The following is a 15,848-nucleotide window of genomic DNA, read 5'->3' on the forward strand; positions in this document are numbered from 1 at the left end:
TACCAGGCTCCTCTGCCCATGGGATTTTCCAGGCAAGAATACTGGAGTGGGTTGCCATTGTCTTCTCTGATGACGAGGTTGAGGAGACCCTTAATGAACACCTCCAGAGAAAATTTTTAGAGTAGTCATGTGTCCATAACTTTGGGAGGAGCCCTATTGGAGAAGACTGCCTGGAGGGTCTAGGGTACCCTAATCAGGGTCATAGAGGGAGAACTAAGGCTCCAGCTGACAGAGAGTCACTGCCCCTGTCAACAGAGTTGTGGGGAAAATATCTCCAGTGACCTCAGGTCCTCTAGAGACTCCACAGATCACCCCAGGAGAGAAAAACGCAGACTGAAAATTTGCATAAGCAGAAGGCACCAATATCAGATGACAACTTTACCAATCAAGGAGGATTTTCCTCAAAATCCCAGAGGGGCCCAGAGCAGCATCAAAGGTGGTGCTTAAGGAAATGGGAGAAGCTGGCTGTTGCTCCCTCCACTCCTACCTCCCCACCCCTCAAAAGTTCTCCAGGCTACAGCACGCTCTGTTTTAGAGGATTGACAGATGAGTTTTCTATGAGTTTTAATGTGTCAGTATTACAATATTCCAGACTTTATATTACTTGAAACTGATTAGAAAGGCTTTGAGAACTGATAAAATGTCAACCAAGGGCAGTGAAGAATAGGTGGAAAGACAATATTTGAAATGAGTAGTACCAAAGAGAATAAAATTACTTTTTGCTTGCACTGTGCTGGACAAAGGAGCCTGGCAGGCTCCATGGGGTCAAAAGAGTGGAACAGGACTTAGCTCACTCAGTAAATTGGTTACATTTGCATATACTTTTCCTACTTTGGGGGAGTGAGATGCAGGCATAATTAGCATATGCTTTTTATTGCATTAGAATATACATCAATAAAATTTACCATTTCAATCATTTTAAATGTACAATTCAGTGGCATTAAGTAATTCACAATTTTGTGCAACCATCTCTACTATCCATTTCCAGAACATCTGCATCACCCCAAACTGAGGTCCTGTACCCATTGACCACTAATTCCCCATTTCTTCCTCCCCTCTGGTGACTACTACTCTACTCTCTGTTACTATGGATTTGTCTATTCTAAGTACCTCTTCTAAGTGGAATCTATAATATTTGTCCTTTTGTGTCAGGCTTACTTCACTCAGCCTAAGGTTTTCAAGGTTCATCTATGTTGTAGCATGTGTTGGAATTTCATTTATTTCCATTACTGAGTAATATTTCATGGTATGTACATACCACATTTTTTATTCATTTGTCTATTAATGGACATTTGCTTTATTTCCACCTTTTGGCTGTTGTGAATAATACTGCTATGAACACTTGTGTACAAATACATGTTCCAGTCCCTGCTTTCAATTCTTTTGGCTATACTTCTAGGAGCAGAATTACTGGATCACTGATAAACATGCTTAACTTTCAGAGGAACTGCCAAACTGTTTCCACAGTGGCTACACCATTTTTCATTCTCAGTAGTGGCACAGCAGGGTTCTAACTCCTCCACATTCTTTCAATGCTTTTTAGTTTCCTTTTTGTTGCTGTTTTTAGTTTTTGATAATAGCCATCCTAGTAGGTCTGAAGTGGTATTTCATTGTGGTTTTGATTTGCATTTTTCTAACAACTAAAGACCCTTTATTTTAAATTTTATTTAAATTTTAATTAAAAGATGCTCCCAGGAAGAAAAGCTATAATAAACCTAGACAGCAAATTAAAAAGCAGAGACATCACTTTGTGACAAAGATCTATGTTGTCAAAGCTATGGTTTTTCCAGTAGTCCTATATGGATGCGACCATCAAGAAGACTAAGCACAGAACTGATGCTTTCAAATTGTGGTGCTGGAGAAGACTCTTGAGAGTCCCTTGGACAGCAAGGAGATCACACCAGTCAATCCTAAAGGAAATCAACCCTGAATATTCACTGGAAGGACTGATGCTGAAGCTCCAATACTTTGACCACCTGATGCAAAGAGTCAACTCATTGAAAAAGACACTGATGATGGGAAAGACTGAAGGCAAAAGGAGAAGGAGGTGGCAGAGGATGTGAAATGGCTAGCTAGCATCACTGACTCAATGGACGTGAATTTGAGAAAACTTCAGGAGACAGTGGAGGACAAAGAAGCCTGGCATGCTATAGTCCATTTCCTTCCATGGTTGCCATTTCCTTCTCCTTGGAATCTTCCCTACCCAGGGATCAAACCTGTGTCTCTTTCATCTTCTGCATTAGGAATTGGATTCTTTACAACTAGTGCCATCTGAGAAACCCCAAGTATAATAGATAACCTTAACAATTCATAGTATTATAAAAACAAATCTACCAAAATTCTTAAACATTTGCCAAAAGCCTCTTATTCTTTTTTTCCTTCACTATTATTCCTCTTACATAGGCATTGCCTTGGACTTTAAAGCCAAAGTCATTTTATTAAAATAGCCAAGAACCTGAGGCCAATCACTGCTCACCTACTTCCCTGCCCTTATTTTGCAATTCTCATTCCAGCCAGCCACATTGGCTTCTTTATGTTTCCTCCAATATGTCAAGCATGGACCCATTCCATTACATCTACCCTGTGCCTGTTATACTCAGGGTGGCTATGTGTAACCATGCTATACAAAATAACAAACTCTGCCCTCCCTCCCAAATACCCTTTATCTGCCTTCAGTTCAGTCACTCAGTCATGTACGACTCTTTGTGACCCCAGGGACTGGAGCACGCCAGGCTTCCCTGTCCATCACCAACACTTGGAGCTTACTCAAACTCATGTCCATTGTGTCAGTGATGCCATCCAACCATCTCATCCTCTGTCATCCCCTTCTCCTGCCTTCAATCTTTCTCAGCATCAGGGCCTTTCCCAATGAGTGAGTTCTTCGCACCAGGTGACCAAAGTATTGGAGCTTCAGCTTCAGCATCAGTCCTTCCAATGAATATTCAGGACTGATTTCCTTTAGGAATTAAAGATAATTAGGAATTATCTGCCTTATTTATCTTTTAAAATTTTTATGTATTTATTTGTTTTTGGCTGTGCTGGGTCTTCACTGCGGTGTGAGCAGGGGCTGCTCTGTAGCTGCAGGGCTCAGTAGTTGTGGTTCCCAGGCTCTAAAGCAAGGGCTCAATAGCTGTGGCACACAGTGTTACTTGCTGAGGCATGAGGGATCTTCCCCCACCAGGGATCCAACCCTTGTCTCCTGCATTGGCACCACTGAGCTACCAGGAAAGCCCTGCCTTATTTTTCTTAATGCCACATTTCACAACACTATATATGTACTTAGTTGATAATTGTCTGTTCTCCCAACACCACCACAATGTAAAGTTTATGAGCAGGGACTCAGCACCAATGAATGAATGAATGCTTTAGGGAAAAATATGAGTCCTTCTTCATTCATTCAACTAATATTTATTGAGACCTTACTGTAGACTAGGCAGTAAACATAGTCAACATTAAATATATAGAACTTGTTAAATGGTTGCATAAATCTAAAATACAAAATTATATGTTTTTTTTTTTTTTTTTTTAAGAAGTGAGTAGGTTAATCTCACAGGTAAGTCCAGACTGGAAGCCTTAAGGACAAATCAAGATTTCGAGGGCAGAGCACACTGCCCCTCAGCTATTGCTCAATGCACCATGATGGAGAGCAACCCTGCCCTGACGGTTAGACCTTACCTCCAAAACACTTGTAATGGGAGTTCACTGACCCTACTCATTCTCAACCGATCCTTTGAGTAGAGGTGGGAGGAGGCACACACCTTCGTGGAGGGCAGGTCCTTTGTCCTTGCGCAGACACTGTGCAGGCCAGCGGTGCTCAGGACAGTCTGCGGGTCTGGATAGTGACTGCATCCTCCTTGGGCCCTTTTGGGGTTTGCGTAGAGGCAGTGGCGCAGCCCTGTAATGACAGATTGGTTCACAGACCTGTGTTTAACTTGCCATCTATTTTCACAGTATAAAAGGTCAGAGTAAGTGTTCTGCTTCAAACACAGAGACCACCTCTTCACCCGCTAGATGTGGTGCGGAGCTGGAAGGTGGACGCAGCGAGGGCCTTAGTGACGGGGTGTATCCATTTCTACTGCAGGGAGAACATGAAGGACAATATGAGCAGGCCTGGGGTGCTGCCTGGGTTTGCATTAAATGTGCGACACCATTTGGCAGCGGTTCCTAACAGCTTCATGGAAGGGGAGAAGCCAAGGCTAGGGGTCGCTCGTATAACCCCCTCGTGAGCACGTGGTGGGCCAGAAACCCATAAATGTTCCTGAACGAGTGAGTGAACGGTGAACGCCAAGAGGTCTTCCGGTTGGGCTGGGGTAGGGGTGGGGATGCGAAGTGAGGAGCCACCGAGGTCGATCTCCCTTCCGGCTCTCACGGACTGGGATAGTTGGAGCCGGAATACAGGTTGGGGCGGGAGAGAAGGGCCGAGAGCGCGCGGACTCAGTCAAGACTGCGACAGGGGGCGGGATTAGAGGTGCGCCGGGGGCGGGGCAAAGCCGTGGAGTCGCATCTAAAACCATCTAGTGCCACAGGGCGCCCTGCGCCCCGCCCAGAAGCAAGCGCGCCGGCGCAGGTCGTGCCAGCGGGGAGGTGCGGCGGCGGCAGCCGGAAGGGCGGGGTAGTCAAGCCTCACCCCGCCTGTCAGCGAGGGCGCCTGTCAGCACGGTGCTTTTGCTTGGCTCCGTGGGGCTTCCGGGCGTGGGAAGCAACCTGCTAGTGCTCGTCATCTACCTCAAGTTACCGCGGCTCCGCAACCCCGCCCGCCTCCTCCTGCTCCACGTCAGCCTCGGCGATCTGCTACCGCCCGTCCTCCGGGCCGCGCTGGCTTTCTCCTTCGCCCTGAGGGGCAGCAGGGTGGGGAGCACCACGATCGGCGAGTGGGCTTCAGCAACAGCCTGTGAGGTGAGTGATCCGGGTGGACCTCCCTCCCGCTCCTGCTCCCGGCCCCGCCCCCTCCCGCTTCGGGTCTCAGCCTCGCGGCGGGGCTCCCCTGACTTCACCTCCTCACTGACCTCTATTCCTCTGACCTCCCCTCCTGCCCAGCCCCGACTTCTCTCTGGTGATCTCACCTTCCCCCCATCTCACCCCCTCCGCCCACCTCTCCTCCCCCGCTGACCTCTTCCTCACGCGCTCACTCTTTCCCAGTGCTCACCAGGCCCCACGCCCACCCAAACCCCAGCCTGTCTGCAGCCCCCGCTCCTCAGGGGCCCCAGTTCCTCCATACCCCATCTCTGGTCGCTGTCCTGCTCCTCTGCTTCTCTGCTTTCTGTCTCCTCATTTAATTCAACAGGGCACGAGACAATAGCTTATACACTTTGAGGAAAGAAATTAAGGGCCGTGGGGTTAAGAGATTCAAGGGCAAAAGTGATTGACTTGTGAAAGTTGGGAGATGGTGATGAGATCTAATCCCTATATTAATTTTCTAAAATGAGAGGTATAAACCTAACATAGTCACGATGTGTAAATTCTTTTTAAAAATGTGCCCATCAGCAGTTGTAAACCTTTGACTGCTTCCTAGGAAGTGAGATAGTTTTGTTCAGGTCCTCAGAATGCACATTGGCATATACCCTATTAGCTATTTTTTCTGTGTTTTCTTCCTTATAGTTTCCAGCACACGAAAGTCTCAGGTGAGATTGCAAATGGATGAGAGAATCCCAACTCAAAATGAACATATAATTAGCTGTGAAACCAGTAGGTTTCATTAAAATAGAACTTGATAATACAGTACTCTTAATCCAGATGCAAGATTTAAGTCTCACTGACACTTGGCATTTTGAGGGATGAACCACCCAGCATCTCATTGAAGACATTATTTTCTAAGGTTGGAAAAGAAATTATCATTTTGTATGTGCTCCAGAAATTTCATTTGTACAAAAGTTTGAAATAGAAATGTATATTTCTCAGGTCTTAAATTTCCTTTAAAAAAAAAATCCTGAAATTCATTGATAATTCATTACTGCTTTCGTCTTGGCAAGTTTACAAGAATAAGATCTTTGTAGCATTATCAATGGCACCCCACTCCAGTACTCTTGCCTGGAAAATCCCATGGGCAGAGGAGCCTGGTAGGCTGCAGTCCATGGGGTCGCTAAGAGTTGGACATGACTGAGCGACTTCACTTTCACTTTTCACTTTCATGCATTGGAGAAGGAAATGGCAACCCACTCCAGTGTTCTTGCCTGGAGAATCCCAGGGACAAGGGAGCCTGGTGGGCTGCGGTCTATGGGGTCGCACAGAGTCGGACACGACTGAAGTGACTTAACAGCAGCATTATCAAGAGTATTTTCTTATTCACCAACCTTCTATGTGATGACAAACCCTGATATTATATTTGTTATGATTCCTTTTTTATATGTTGAGGGACACAAGAAAATGTCATAGAAATCATAATTTTATTTGATTGTCTCAATGATTCTAATATTCTACTACTACCTACCCCTTCCCCAATAAACACTTAAAGTTCTTATCTTCAAGAAGTGCATTTTCTGTGCTGGGAAATTCAGTTTCTATTCTAACTCAGTGCCTGGGAGTTTGGAAACAGGGGTATGTTGAGTTTTTTATTAGTACCAGCATTTGCTTTCTTCCTCATCCCTTCTATCTTGTGGCCTCAACCTACTGTATCTCCTTTTCTCTTCCATCCTTTTCCTCCCTCTTCATCCCTGCTCCATTCCCACCCCAGTCTGAAAGGATTTTCTAAGACTGCTAGAAATGTTCACTACACACTATTTTGCCTGACCACTACTCTCTTTTTCTGGGCATTTAGTTAGTGCTTTCAACAGTGACTTTAACCTGCTTTTAAGTTAGAGGTGGAAATGCTGGGACAGAACCTTCTGAGTTTTGTTCAAGCCCTGGGAGACAGATCAATAGTGGATTATGATAGAGCTGAAAACATTTTTGTTGTTTAATTGCTAAGTTGTGTTTGACTCTTTGTGACCCCATGGACTGTAGCCCACCAGGCTTCTCTGTCTATGGGATTTCCCAGGCAAGAATACTGGAGTGGGTTGCCACAGTCCCCGGGGATCTTCTCAACCCAGGGATGGAACCTGTGTCTCCTGCATTGACAGGCAGATTCTGGAGTAAATTCCAAACATTGTGCTTCTAGGTAAGAGTTAAAGATAAAGAGAGGGAGGGTGCTTTCCTCATTGTTAGCCCTAAGCAAGAACTAACCCTGGAGTAGTGAAGGGCAGGACATTCTAAAATATCAAAAGTGACTGCTTACTTCAGAGGCTTCTAGAGAGGCTTCTCTGTCAAGTGGAAAGACCACTGGCCTGATGGTGTGAGCATGGGTCCCACTCAATCCTGTGGCTAACCCATCATGTGGACTCTCCCAGTCACTTAATCTCTCCAGCCATCAGTTCTCTTACCTGGGGTTACAGGGTAATTGAGCTCAATGTTCTTTAAGGTTGTCCTGTCCTGCCTTATATTACAAGAATTCCTTTGATACCTGTAGGTTAGGAGGTGGCTGGTTTCAGCACTTACGGCTTATATCCTCTCTCTTACTCCCAACCCTCTGCTATATCCCCTTCTAAGCCCAAAATAGGTACATACTATGGTTACGCTTCTTCACATACCCTCATGGGTTCTGTCTTCCTCTCCATACCCTGCAGGAAGAAAGCAGAATAAGTAATTCACATATATATATGAGTAGGCCAGGCAACCACTTCATTCTGTGCTCAATTCCTGGTTTCTTAGGGAATGCTGTTTCTTAGGGAATGCTGAAAGCAAGTGGAATCCCTAATATTCTTCAGTCAGAGGCTTTGATCAGACAAGACAATGAAGATTGCCATCTCACTTAAACTGAACTGTCAATTCAGTGAATTAGTCACTTTAAGTTCCAATTGAATGGCTTGTTATATGGGTATCCAGGATAATTAGTCATCTCAGCCTAGGCAGGTCCAGTATGCACTGATCCAGGTTTCAGTAAGTGTAGCAGTAGGAAAAATCAGAGCTCAAGAAACTCACTCTTACCATGCAATGATGAGTGATAGAAAGGCCACCATGCATGTGGTGCGTGTAATACTTCAACCTAAGAACTTCCAGGTGAGTATGCCTTTCAGCCCTTTGGCTATTGCACCTCTGGCAACACCTCCCACCATGCAGGTGTTCTGCACATGGAGTACAACCAGAATGATGCTGCAGATTAACAGGAGAGACTTTCTTTACTACCACCTCCTACCCCTTCAAAAATAAGAGCAACAAACAACATGCTAATCGTGGCAGAGAACGTTTAGACAGACCTTCATCTTGAGATGAAGAGATTCAGTCTCAGAGCGAGGGTCTCACAAAATACACGTCACCCTATGTTGACATGGGTTTTAGAAGCTGTACTTCAGTCACTCAGTTGTGTCCGACTCCTTGTGACCCCGTGCACTGCAGCACACCAGGCTTCCCTGTCCTTCGCTATTTCCCAGAATTTGCTCACTCATGTCCATTAAGTCAATGATGCCATCCAACCATCTCATCCTCTGTTGTCCCCTTCTCCTCCTGCCCTCAATCTTTCCCAGCATCAAGATCTTTTCCAGTGAGTCAGCTCTTTGTCTCAGGTGGCCAAAGTATTGGAGCTTCAACTTCAGCATCAGTCCTTCCAATGAAGTAGATGTTATTTTATATTGCAGTGTTTTAACATATGGACCCAGGACTTTTCCTTTTTAACTTACACCTAAAAAACACACCTGTGCGTATGCACATTTATATAAGGATTTCTTACAAATACGTTTTCAGTAGACTGATTCTTTTATATACCTAAACATTTTAATATGCTAGTTATTTTATTGAATTAATCCTCTTCTGATTATAGCAGTGGCCCATTCAATTGAAATAGTCTCATGTTGTTCCCATAAGAGCCTAAGGGTGGGTGGGGCATGAGAAAGTCTTCTATTCATTTGTCTTAGAAGCATCCACAGACTGTATGGGCCACAGAAATATGCATAATCACAGCAGCATGCACATAGTATATAGTATGTTTCCATAAACACAGTGGAGCCACATGTTACTTGCAATTTAATCTCCTAGTTGTGTACCATTTATTCAAATACTTAAAACCAAAAGTTATAGAATTGTATTACGCTAATTCTTTATTTTTGTGGGATGTTGTTATATCCATTCTTCATTGTTGAATTGCCTGACTTGGAGGAGTCTATATCTTTTGCTTATTTTCAAGAAGTTAGAAAACATGTGAGAAAGCATGTAATGACTTGATTTAGTAGAATTTTATGTCCTGATATCAAGTCGTGCTCCATAGGATTATAATTATTGATGCTTGAAATTATTATTCTCTTAGTATTGTTTATAATTGTATTCTTTCTTGAATTTTCTCCTTTCAGAGCAGAATTCCATTCACAAATGCATATGTGATACATTTTGACATTCGCTGCTAAGATGAAACACAGAAATGAACACCGTATACTTGTTTTATTATTCTCAGATATTAGATGTACTTTATCATGGTTTTATGCTACTGACCTATAAGAAAATAATACTAAAAAAGGGTATCAGTTGAATACCTGGGACCTGCAACTTCAGTATTTCTGGGATGATCTGGAATATCACAAGGAGAGATTTTATTACAGCATATTCACACCTTCTCTGAACCCTCAGCCCAGATTCATGCACATTTTCTTCATTAGAAGTTGTCACCAGACACTTTTCCAGGATGGCCAACAGTCTCCCAACAGAGTTTGATGTGATAGTGATGGGGACAGGTCTGCCTGAATCCATCCTTGCCGCTGCATGTTCCAGAAGTGGTCAAAGGGTTCTGCATCTCGATTCAAAAAGTTACTATGGGGGAAACTGGGCTAGTTTCAGCTTTCCAGGATTGCTGTCCTGGTTGAAGGAACATCGGCAAAACAGTGACACTGGGGAAGAAAGCCCTGCTGCATGGCAAGACATGATCCATGAAACAGAAGAAGCCATCCCTCTTTGCAAGAAGGATGAAACCATTCAACATGCTGAAGTTTTTTGTTATGCCACTCAGGGCATGGATGGCAATATTGAAGAGCTTGATGCTCTGCAGAAAAATCCTTCTTGTGTAGCATCTAGTACCCTCATAAAACCTCTGAATTCTGCATGCTTGTCTGAGGAAACACACTCATCACATGTTACTAGCTATGAAGTGCCTACACAAGACACTCCAAAAAACAATGAAGAAATAACTGATACAGCAGAAACTTCTGTGAAAGAAGAATATTGTGTGTATAATACTTATAAACACACAGTTTCAGATGGCATTAAAGATGAAATCAAACCTGCATTGGAAGACATCAGTGTGCCACCAAAGAGAAAGAGGATTACTTACTCTCAAATAGTTAAAGAAGGCAGGAGGTTTAATATTGATCTGTCATCGAAGCTGCTTTATTCTCAAGGACTGTTAATTGATCTGTTAATCAAATCAAATGTTAGTCGTTACGCAGAATTTAAAAATGTCACTAGGATTCTTGCATTTCGAGAAGGAAAAGTAGAGCAGGTGCCTTGTTCCAGAGCAGATGTCTTTAATAGCAAAGAGCTCAGTATGGTTGAAAAGAGGATGCTAATGAAATTTCTTACATTTTGTTTAGATTATGAACAACATCCAGAGGAATACCAAGCTTTCACACAATGCTCATTTTCAGAGTATTTGAAAACCAAAAAATTAACCCCCAGCCTCCAACATTTTATACTTCACTCGATTGCCATGACGTCAGAATCATCTTGCACTACAGTAGATGGCCTTAAAGCAACAAAAAACTTTCTTCAGTGTCTTGGACGGTTTGGCAACACTCCCTTTTTATTTCCCTTATATGGCCAAGGCGAAATTCCCCAGTGTTTCTGCAGGATGTGTGCAGTTTTCGGTGGAATATATTGTCTTCGCCATAAAGTACAATGCCTTGTAGTTGACAGAGAATCTGGAAGATGTAAAGCAATTATAGATCACCTTGGTCAAAGGATCAATGCTAAATACTTCATTGTGGAGGATAGTTACCTGTCTAAGGAAACATGTTCGAGTGTGCAGTACAAGCAGATCTCCAGGGCAGTGCTCATTACGGATCAGTCTGTCCTAAAGACAGATTCAGATCAGCAGATTTCCATTTTGACAGTACCTCCGGTGGAACCAGGAGCGCATGCTGTCCGAATCACTGAATTGTGTTCTTCAACCATGACATGCATGAAAGACACCTACCTGGTGCATCTGACCTGTTCATCTTCCAAAACAGCAAGAGAAGACTTAGAATCAGTGGTGAAGAAATTATTTACCCCGTATTCTGAGACAGAAGTAGACCAGGAAGAACTTCCAAAGCCAGAACTCTTGTGGGCTCTTTATTTTAACATGAGAGATTCCTCGGGAGTCAGCCGAAGCTCTTATAGTGGCTTGCCTTCCAACGTTTATGTCTGCACTGGGCCTGACTGTGGACTCGGAAGTGAGCATGCCGTCAAGCAAGCTGAAACACTCTTCCACGAGATCTTTCCAAGTGAAGAATTCTGCCCCCCGCCTCCAAATCCGGAAGACATTTTCTTCGACAGTGATGAAAAGCCAGCAGAGCCTCTTGGAACCAATAATATAATAATGGCCAAACTAGAATCCTCTGAAGGGAGCAAAAACCTAGAAAGTTCAGGGAAGCACCTTCAAAACTAGAAAGAAAAAAAACAAACTGGAAATGCTGCTTTGGGTCTTCGTCCTGGCATCAGAATATTCTCATTTAAAGGACAGTTTCCTGTATGAGTAATTAGATGTGGTTATATGATGAATGCCATGCAGATGTTGTTTATAATTCTCTTTGTGACTTCCAGTCATTGGATGCCTTTGTTAACCTATCAGTAACTGATTTATTGGTTATTGGACTTGCTTTTGTTTCAGAAAGGTCTCCATAACCCAGAATTAGGTTTATTTTAGTACTGGGTATATATGTGAGAGTTCCATGTTAGCAGTGGTGCTTAAAGGAAAATGATATTAAATCTGCTGATTATCTTCAAATTTCACTATTGTCTACAGAATGGTGATATCTAAAGAATATTTTAATTATTTTTACAGCTATTACAGTTGCTACCACCTCTGAGTAGTGAAACACACACAGGGGAAATTATGTGGGTCTTTTGTTTATAATATAAACATATAGATATGGTAGCAGCAATAGCAACTAATGCAAGTGCCAATGTGATAAAATATGTTTGTAATTGTTGGAAGAATAGTTTTGCATGATCTTTTATTTGTGAAGGTGATGTTTAGAATGCATCTTGCAGTTTAATTCTCTTGCTTGACCCTTGTAATCAATGAGGTAGTGATGTCACCCCAGTCTTATACATTGTTGGAAAGAGTCAGAGAGTTCAGTTAATAGTTGCAAAGCTCATTCTTGGGAGGTTTGGTCCAGAGAAAATCTAGGGGGAAAGATTAGTTCTGGTTCAATACTTTAGAAAATTTCTGCAGAGCACTGCTCTGGCACCTAAAAGAAAAGAACTTCTAAGTAATTCAGGCTAAAGAAAAAATAAACTGCTCCAGGAAAAGATATTTCAGAATGCCTGTTCTGAAATTGCTAAGGGGAAACTGAGTGAAGCATTTTTAACCTAGGATTACAGATGGTTTTAAAAGTCCATCTGTGAGTAGATTTCCCAGGATTTCTCAATGAAAGTGAAGCACACCATCTTGTTGGCCCCACCACTTTAATTAGTAACACTGCAGTTGTTAGAAGCCAATCGGAGGAAGCTTTACCATGTCCCTTTGGCTGTGTCCCAGCAAGTAACAAGGTGCACGCCTTCATAATCAGCTCCTGCCTCTTAGCTGTTATCTAGAAGATAGAAACATTTTTTTTCCAGAACCACCAGAAGTTATAAAGCTGCTTATGTTCTAGCAGGGCAAGCTTGTGGAACTGTCAGAAGAAGTAAACTTCCTTCCTAAGTCACCATTTTCATTCCTCAGACAGAGAATGATAATCCTATAGGAAATAAGCCCTTTAATTACAATATTTTGCCCTGGAACAGAGCATTTACTATGTGCTATGCACTTATTGTACTCTCTCATTATAGTTTCTCAACAACTCTGTGATAATACATTTTCAGAGAGGAAATAAAGACAATAATTCACTCTGAGTTGGGTCTGTGGCAGAGCCAACATTGAAATCCAGGCTTTCATGATTTCAAAATCTTTCAACTAATATTAACTATTAGAAGAGTGTAGGCACTGAAGGAGAAAGAAAAGATTACTGGCTCATGAGAACGAGTCCAGCATTGCTAGTGAAGCAAAGTAGGCAGACATCTCAGCTTATTACTGAGTCAGAGAAATAGGAAAGTAAAGATTAATTAAAAATACATGTAACTTAGAGCTATGGATCTCACTGACGTAGAATTTGTCTAAGCTTTAACACAATTATCCTTTTTAATTTATCTTTTGATTATGATGTTATAAAAAGTAACATGTTACTAGAGCAAAATATGCTCTAAATAGACTTTTGTTGCTCTTCTATATGTGAGGAAAATGAAACAAGAACAATTTAAGTAAATTTCAACTTACTGAAGTAGAGAAGTCATGAATTGATATTTATATATTTTGAATCTGTTATTGCAAATATGTTATTGGTTGGCTTCTAGGCTTATACTTATCAAAACAACTGAAATGTCTGAAATAGACTGAAAAATTAGTTATTGAAATGCAAAAGAATTTGAGATGTTAAATTAAATGGAAGTGAAAGTAATCCAGACCTATTGAAAATATTTTAATTTCAATATGAGGAATATTTTTATTCATAAGAATTTGAGAATATCAATGAGATGTTGCAAAAGATGATAGAACCACAGTAATAGAAACAGGAAAATGTTAGATTAGATAAAATAAGGGTTTTAAAAACTAACAAATGAACGTATTATTACTTTCCTACTTGAATACAGATAAATTGGAAATAAAAAATTACTACCAAATAAAAGCATTTTAAAAATTAGAGGAGAGTATAATTTTCTTTTCATTCTTTTTTTTTTTAAGATTTATTTTATTTTAAAATCTTTATTTTAAAGATTTATTTAATTTTTTGATGTGGACCATTTTTTTAAAGCCTTACTGAATTTGTTACAATATTGCTTCCTTTTTATTTTTTGGTTTTTTGGCTGTGAGGCATACAAGTGGGATCTTAGCTCCCCAACCAGAAATTGAACTCACACCTCCTGCATTGGAAGGAAAGTCTTAACCGCTGGATCACTAGGGAAGTCCCAACCTAGTATAATTTTCTGACAAAGCCATTTTACTGTTATGGGCTTATTGGTGAACTTTTTCAAATGTTCAAAGAATAAATAATATCTATGTACCAGAAAGATGATATACTAACACTTGCATTTTGAAGTTAATATGGCCTCAGTACTAGGAGGAAAACATTTTGAAAAAGGTCTCATCTGAACAAATGCAAAATATTAGCAAATGAAAAATAGTTATTTACTGTCACTCAGAATTATGCGATTAGTGTTCAACAGAATAACCATTAAATCAATATCAACAGAACAAAGTAAAAATTCAAAGTATTAACTACAGGTAGCTTTAAAAATATTAATAAAAATATTTATTTATCTCTGTTAATGACTTTGTTGGTTTCTCATTGTGATAAGTAATTATTAAAACCAAGAACTTATATCATTCCTGTTAGGGAAAAATAAGAAGCAATTCTCAACCAGAAATTAAATAATCTGGGCACTATTTTTTATATATAGTTGAAGAAAACTCATCATTGTAATAAATCCTTAATAAGCATAGGTAAATGAGAAAGATAAGCACAAATATTTTCTATTAGTATGACTTTTAAACTAGTGAAACCTGTAGTATCATAAACATAAAAGACTAATTCAGAAAATTGCAGGATATATAACGTTTAAAAAATAATCTTATTTCTAGATTCCAACAATTTAAAGTGTTTGGGTATTAGTATATGCAAGCCATTTAAAGAAAGTTACACAACTATGTTGGGATAAATTAAGAAAGATGCTTATGTAGAAGCAGATTGAAGGAACTACATTCTAGTATAATGGAAGGGAAGTAAATAGGAAATCTGAAAACCAAAATTGTAGTCCTCACTTTACTACTTACAGTTGTATAATTATGGGAAAATCATGCCTACTTTTCATTTCATCATCTATAAAGTAGAGATAATATTTTCAGAATTATTGTGAGGATTAATGTAAATGAAATTATGTCCAAAGAACTGGCAATAAGGTGAAGTTACTATGTAAATTTGCTACACTTCCACTTAACATGGATGGATGGATGATTTATATAATTTGACAGAATTATGATAATTTAGGCTAATAAGCAAGCAAAGATATGTCTTTTTAACTTAGGAGGAAAAAGGGATTCTTGCATTTCAAGATATGGGGTAAAACCTACCTGCATTATACAAGGATAAAGTACTCTATTTTTTAAAAGGTAAATGCAAATCCATAAGGCTTACTAGGCAAATTTTATGAAAGAATTAAGTTCAAACAAGAAGATAACAAATAGAAGTCAATTCTTAGAATGGTATTCAGATTTCCTAATATCAAAAATGCAAACTAAGCAACTTTGACATAGTTCATGCAAAACAATTTTAATTGCATGTATCCTCATACCAGTAGCATTATTATATTAGTTTTTTGAAGAACTATTTAGAAAAATATAATAAGAACCCTATAACCAGTCTGTCTTTTGATAGATCTAACTCACTCTGAGTAGCATATGCCCAGGAAAATATTTTAAAAGGAAAAAAGGCTATTTGTATAAAGATATTTCTAGTGAGTGCATTCATTTGAATTTTTAAAAGAGCCCTGTAATTGGGAACTGGATAAGTAAATTTTCACGTATTGCTATTGCTTTCATAGACTGTTATATAGCCATTAATAGTATTGATATATGTAAAACTGTATGGGAAATGTTTAAA

At 40.4% G+C, this 15,848-nt stretch overlaps 1 protein-coding gene across 1 annotated transcript; it reads left to right on the forward strand.

Annotated features, from left to right (window-relative positions):
• The first annotated feature begins 4,551 nt into the window (after positions 1-4,551).
• Positions 4,552-13,966, forward strand: CHML (CHM like Rab escort protein). The gene is made up of 2 exons (XM_043923550.1): positions 4,552-4,896; positions 9,315-13,966. The coding sequence occupies exon 2, from the start codon at positions 9,644-9,646 to the stop codon at positions 11,597-11,599; it is 1,956 nt and encodes a 651-aa protein (XP_043779485.1). The 5' UTR covers positions 4,552-4,896; positions 9,315-9,643; the 3' UTR covers positions 11,600-13,966.
• The last annotated feature ends 1,882 nt before the right edge of the window (positions 13,967-15,848 follow it).

This window comes from Cervus elaphus, chromosome 14 (assembly GCF_910594005.1).
Source record: "Cervus elaphus chromosome 14, mCerEla1.1, whole genome shotgun sequence".
Lineage (NCBI taxonomy): Eukaryota > Metazoa > Chordata > Mammalia > Artiodactyla > Cervidae > Cervus > Cervus elaphus.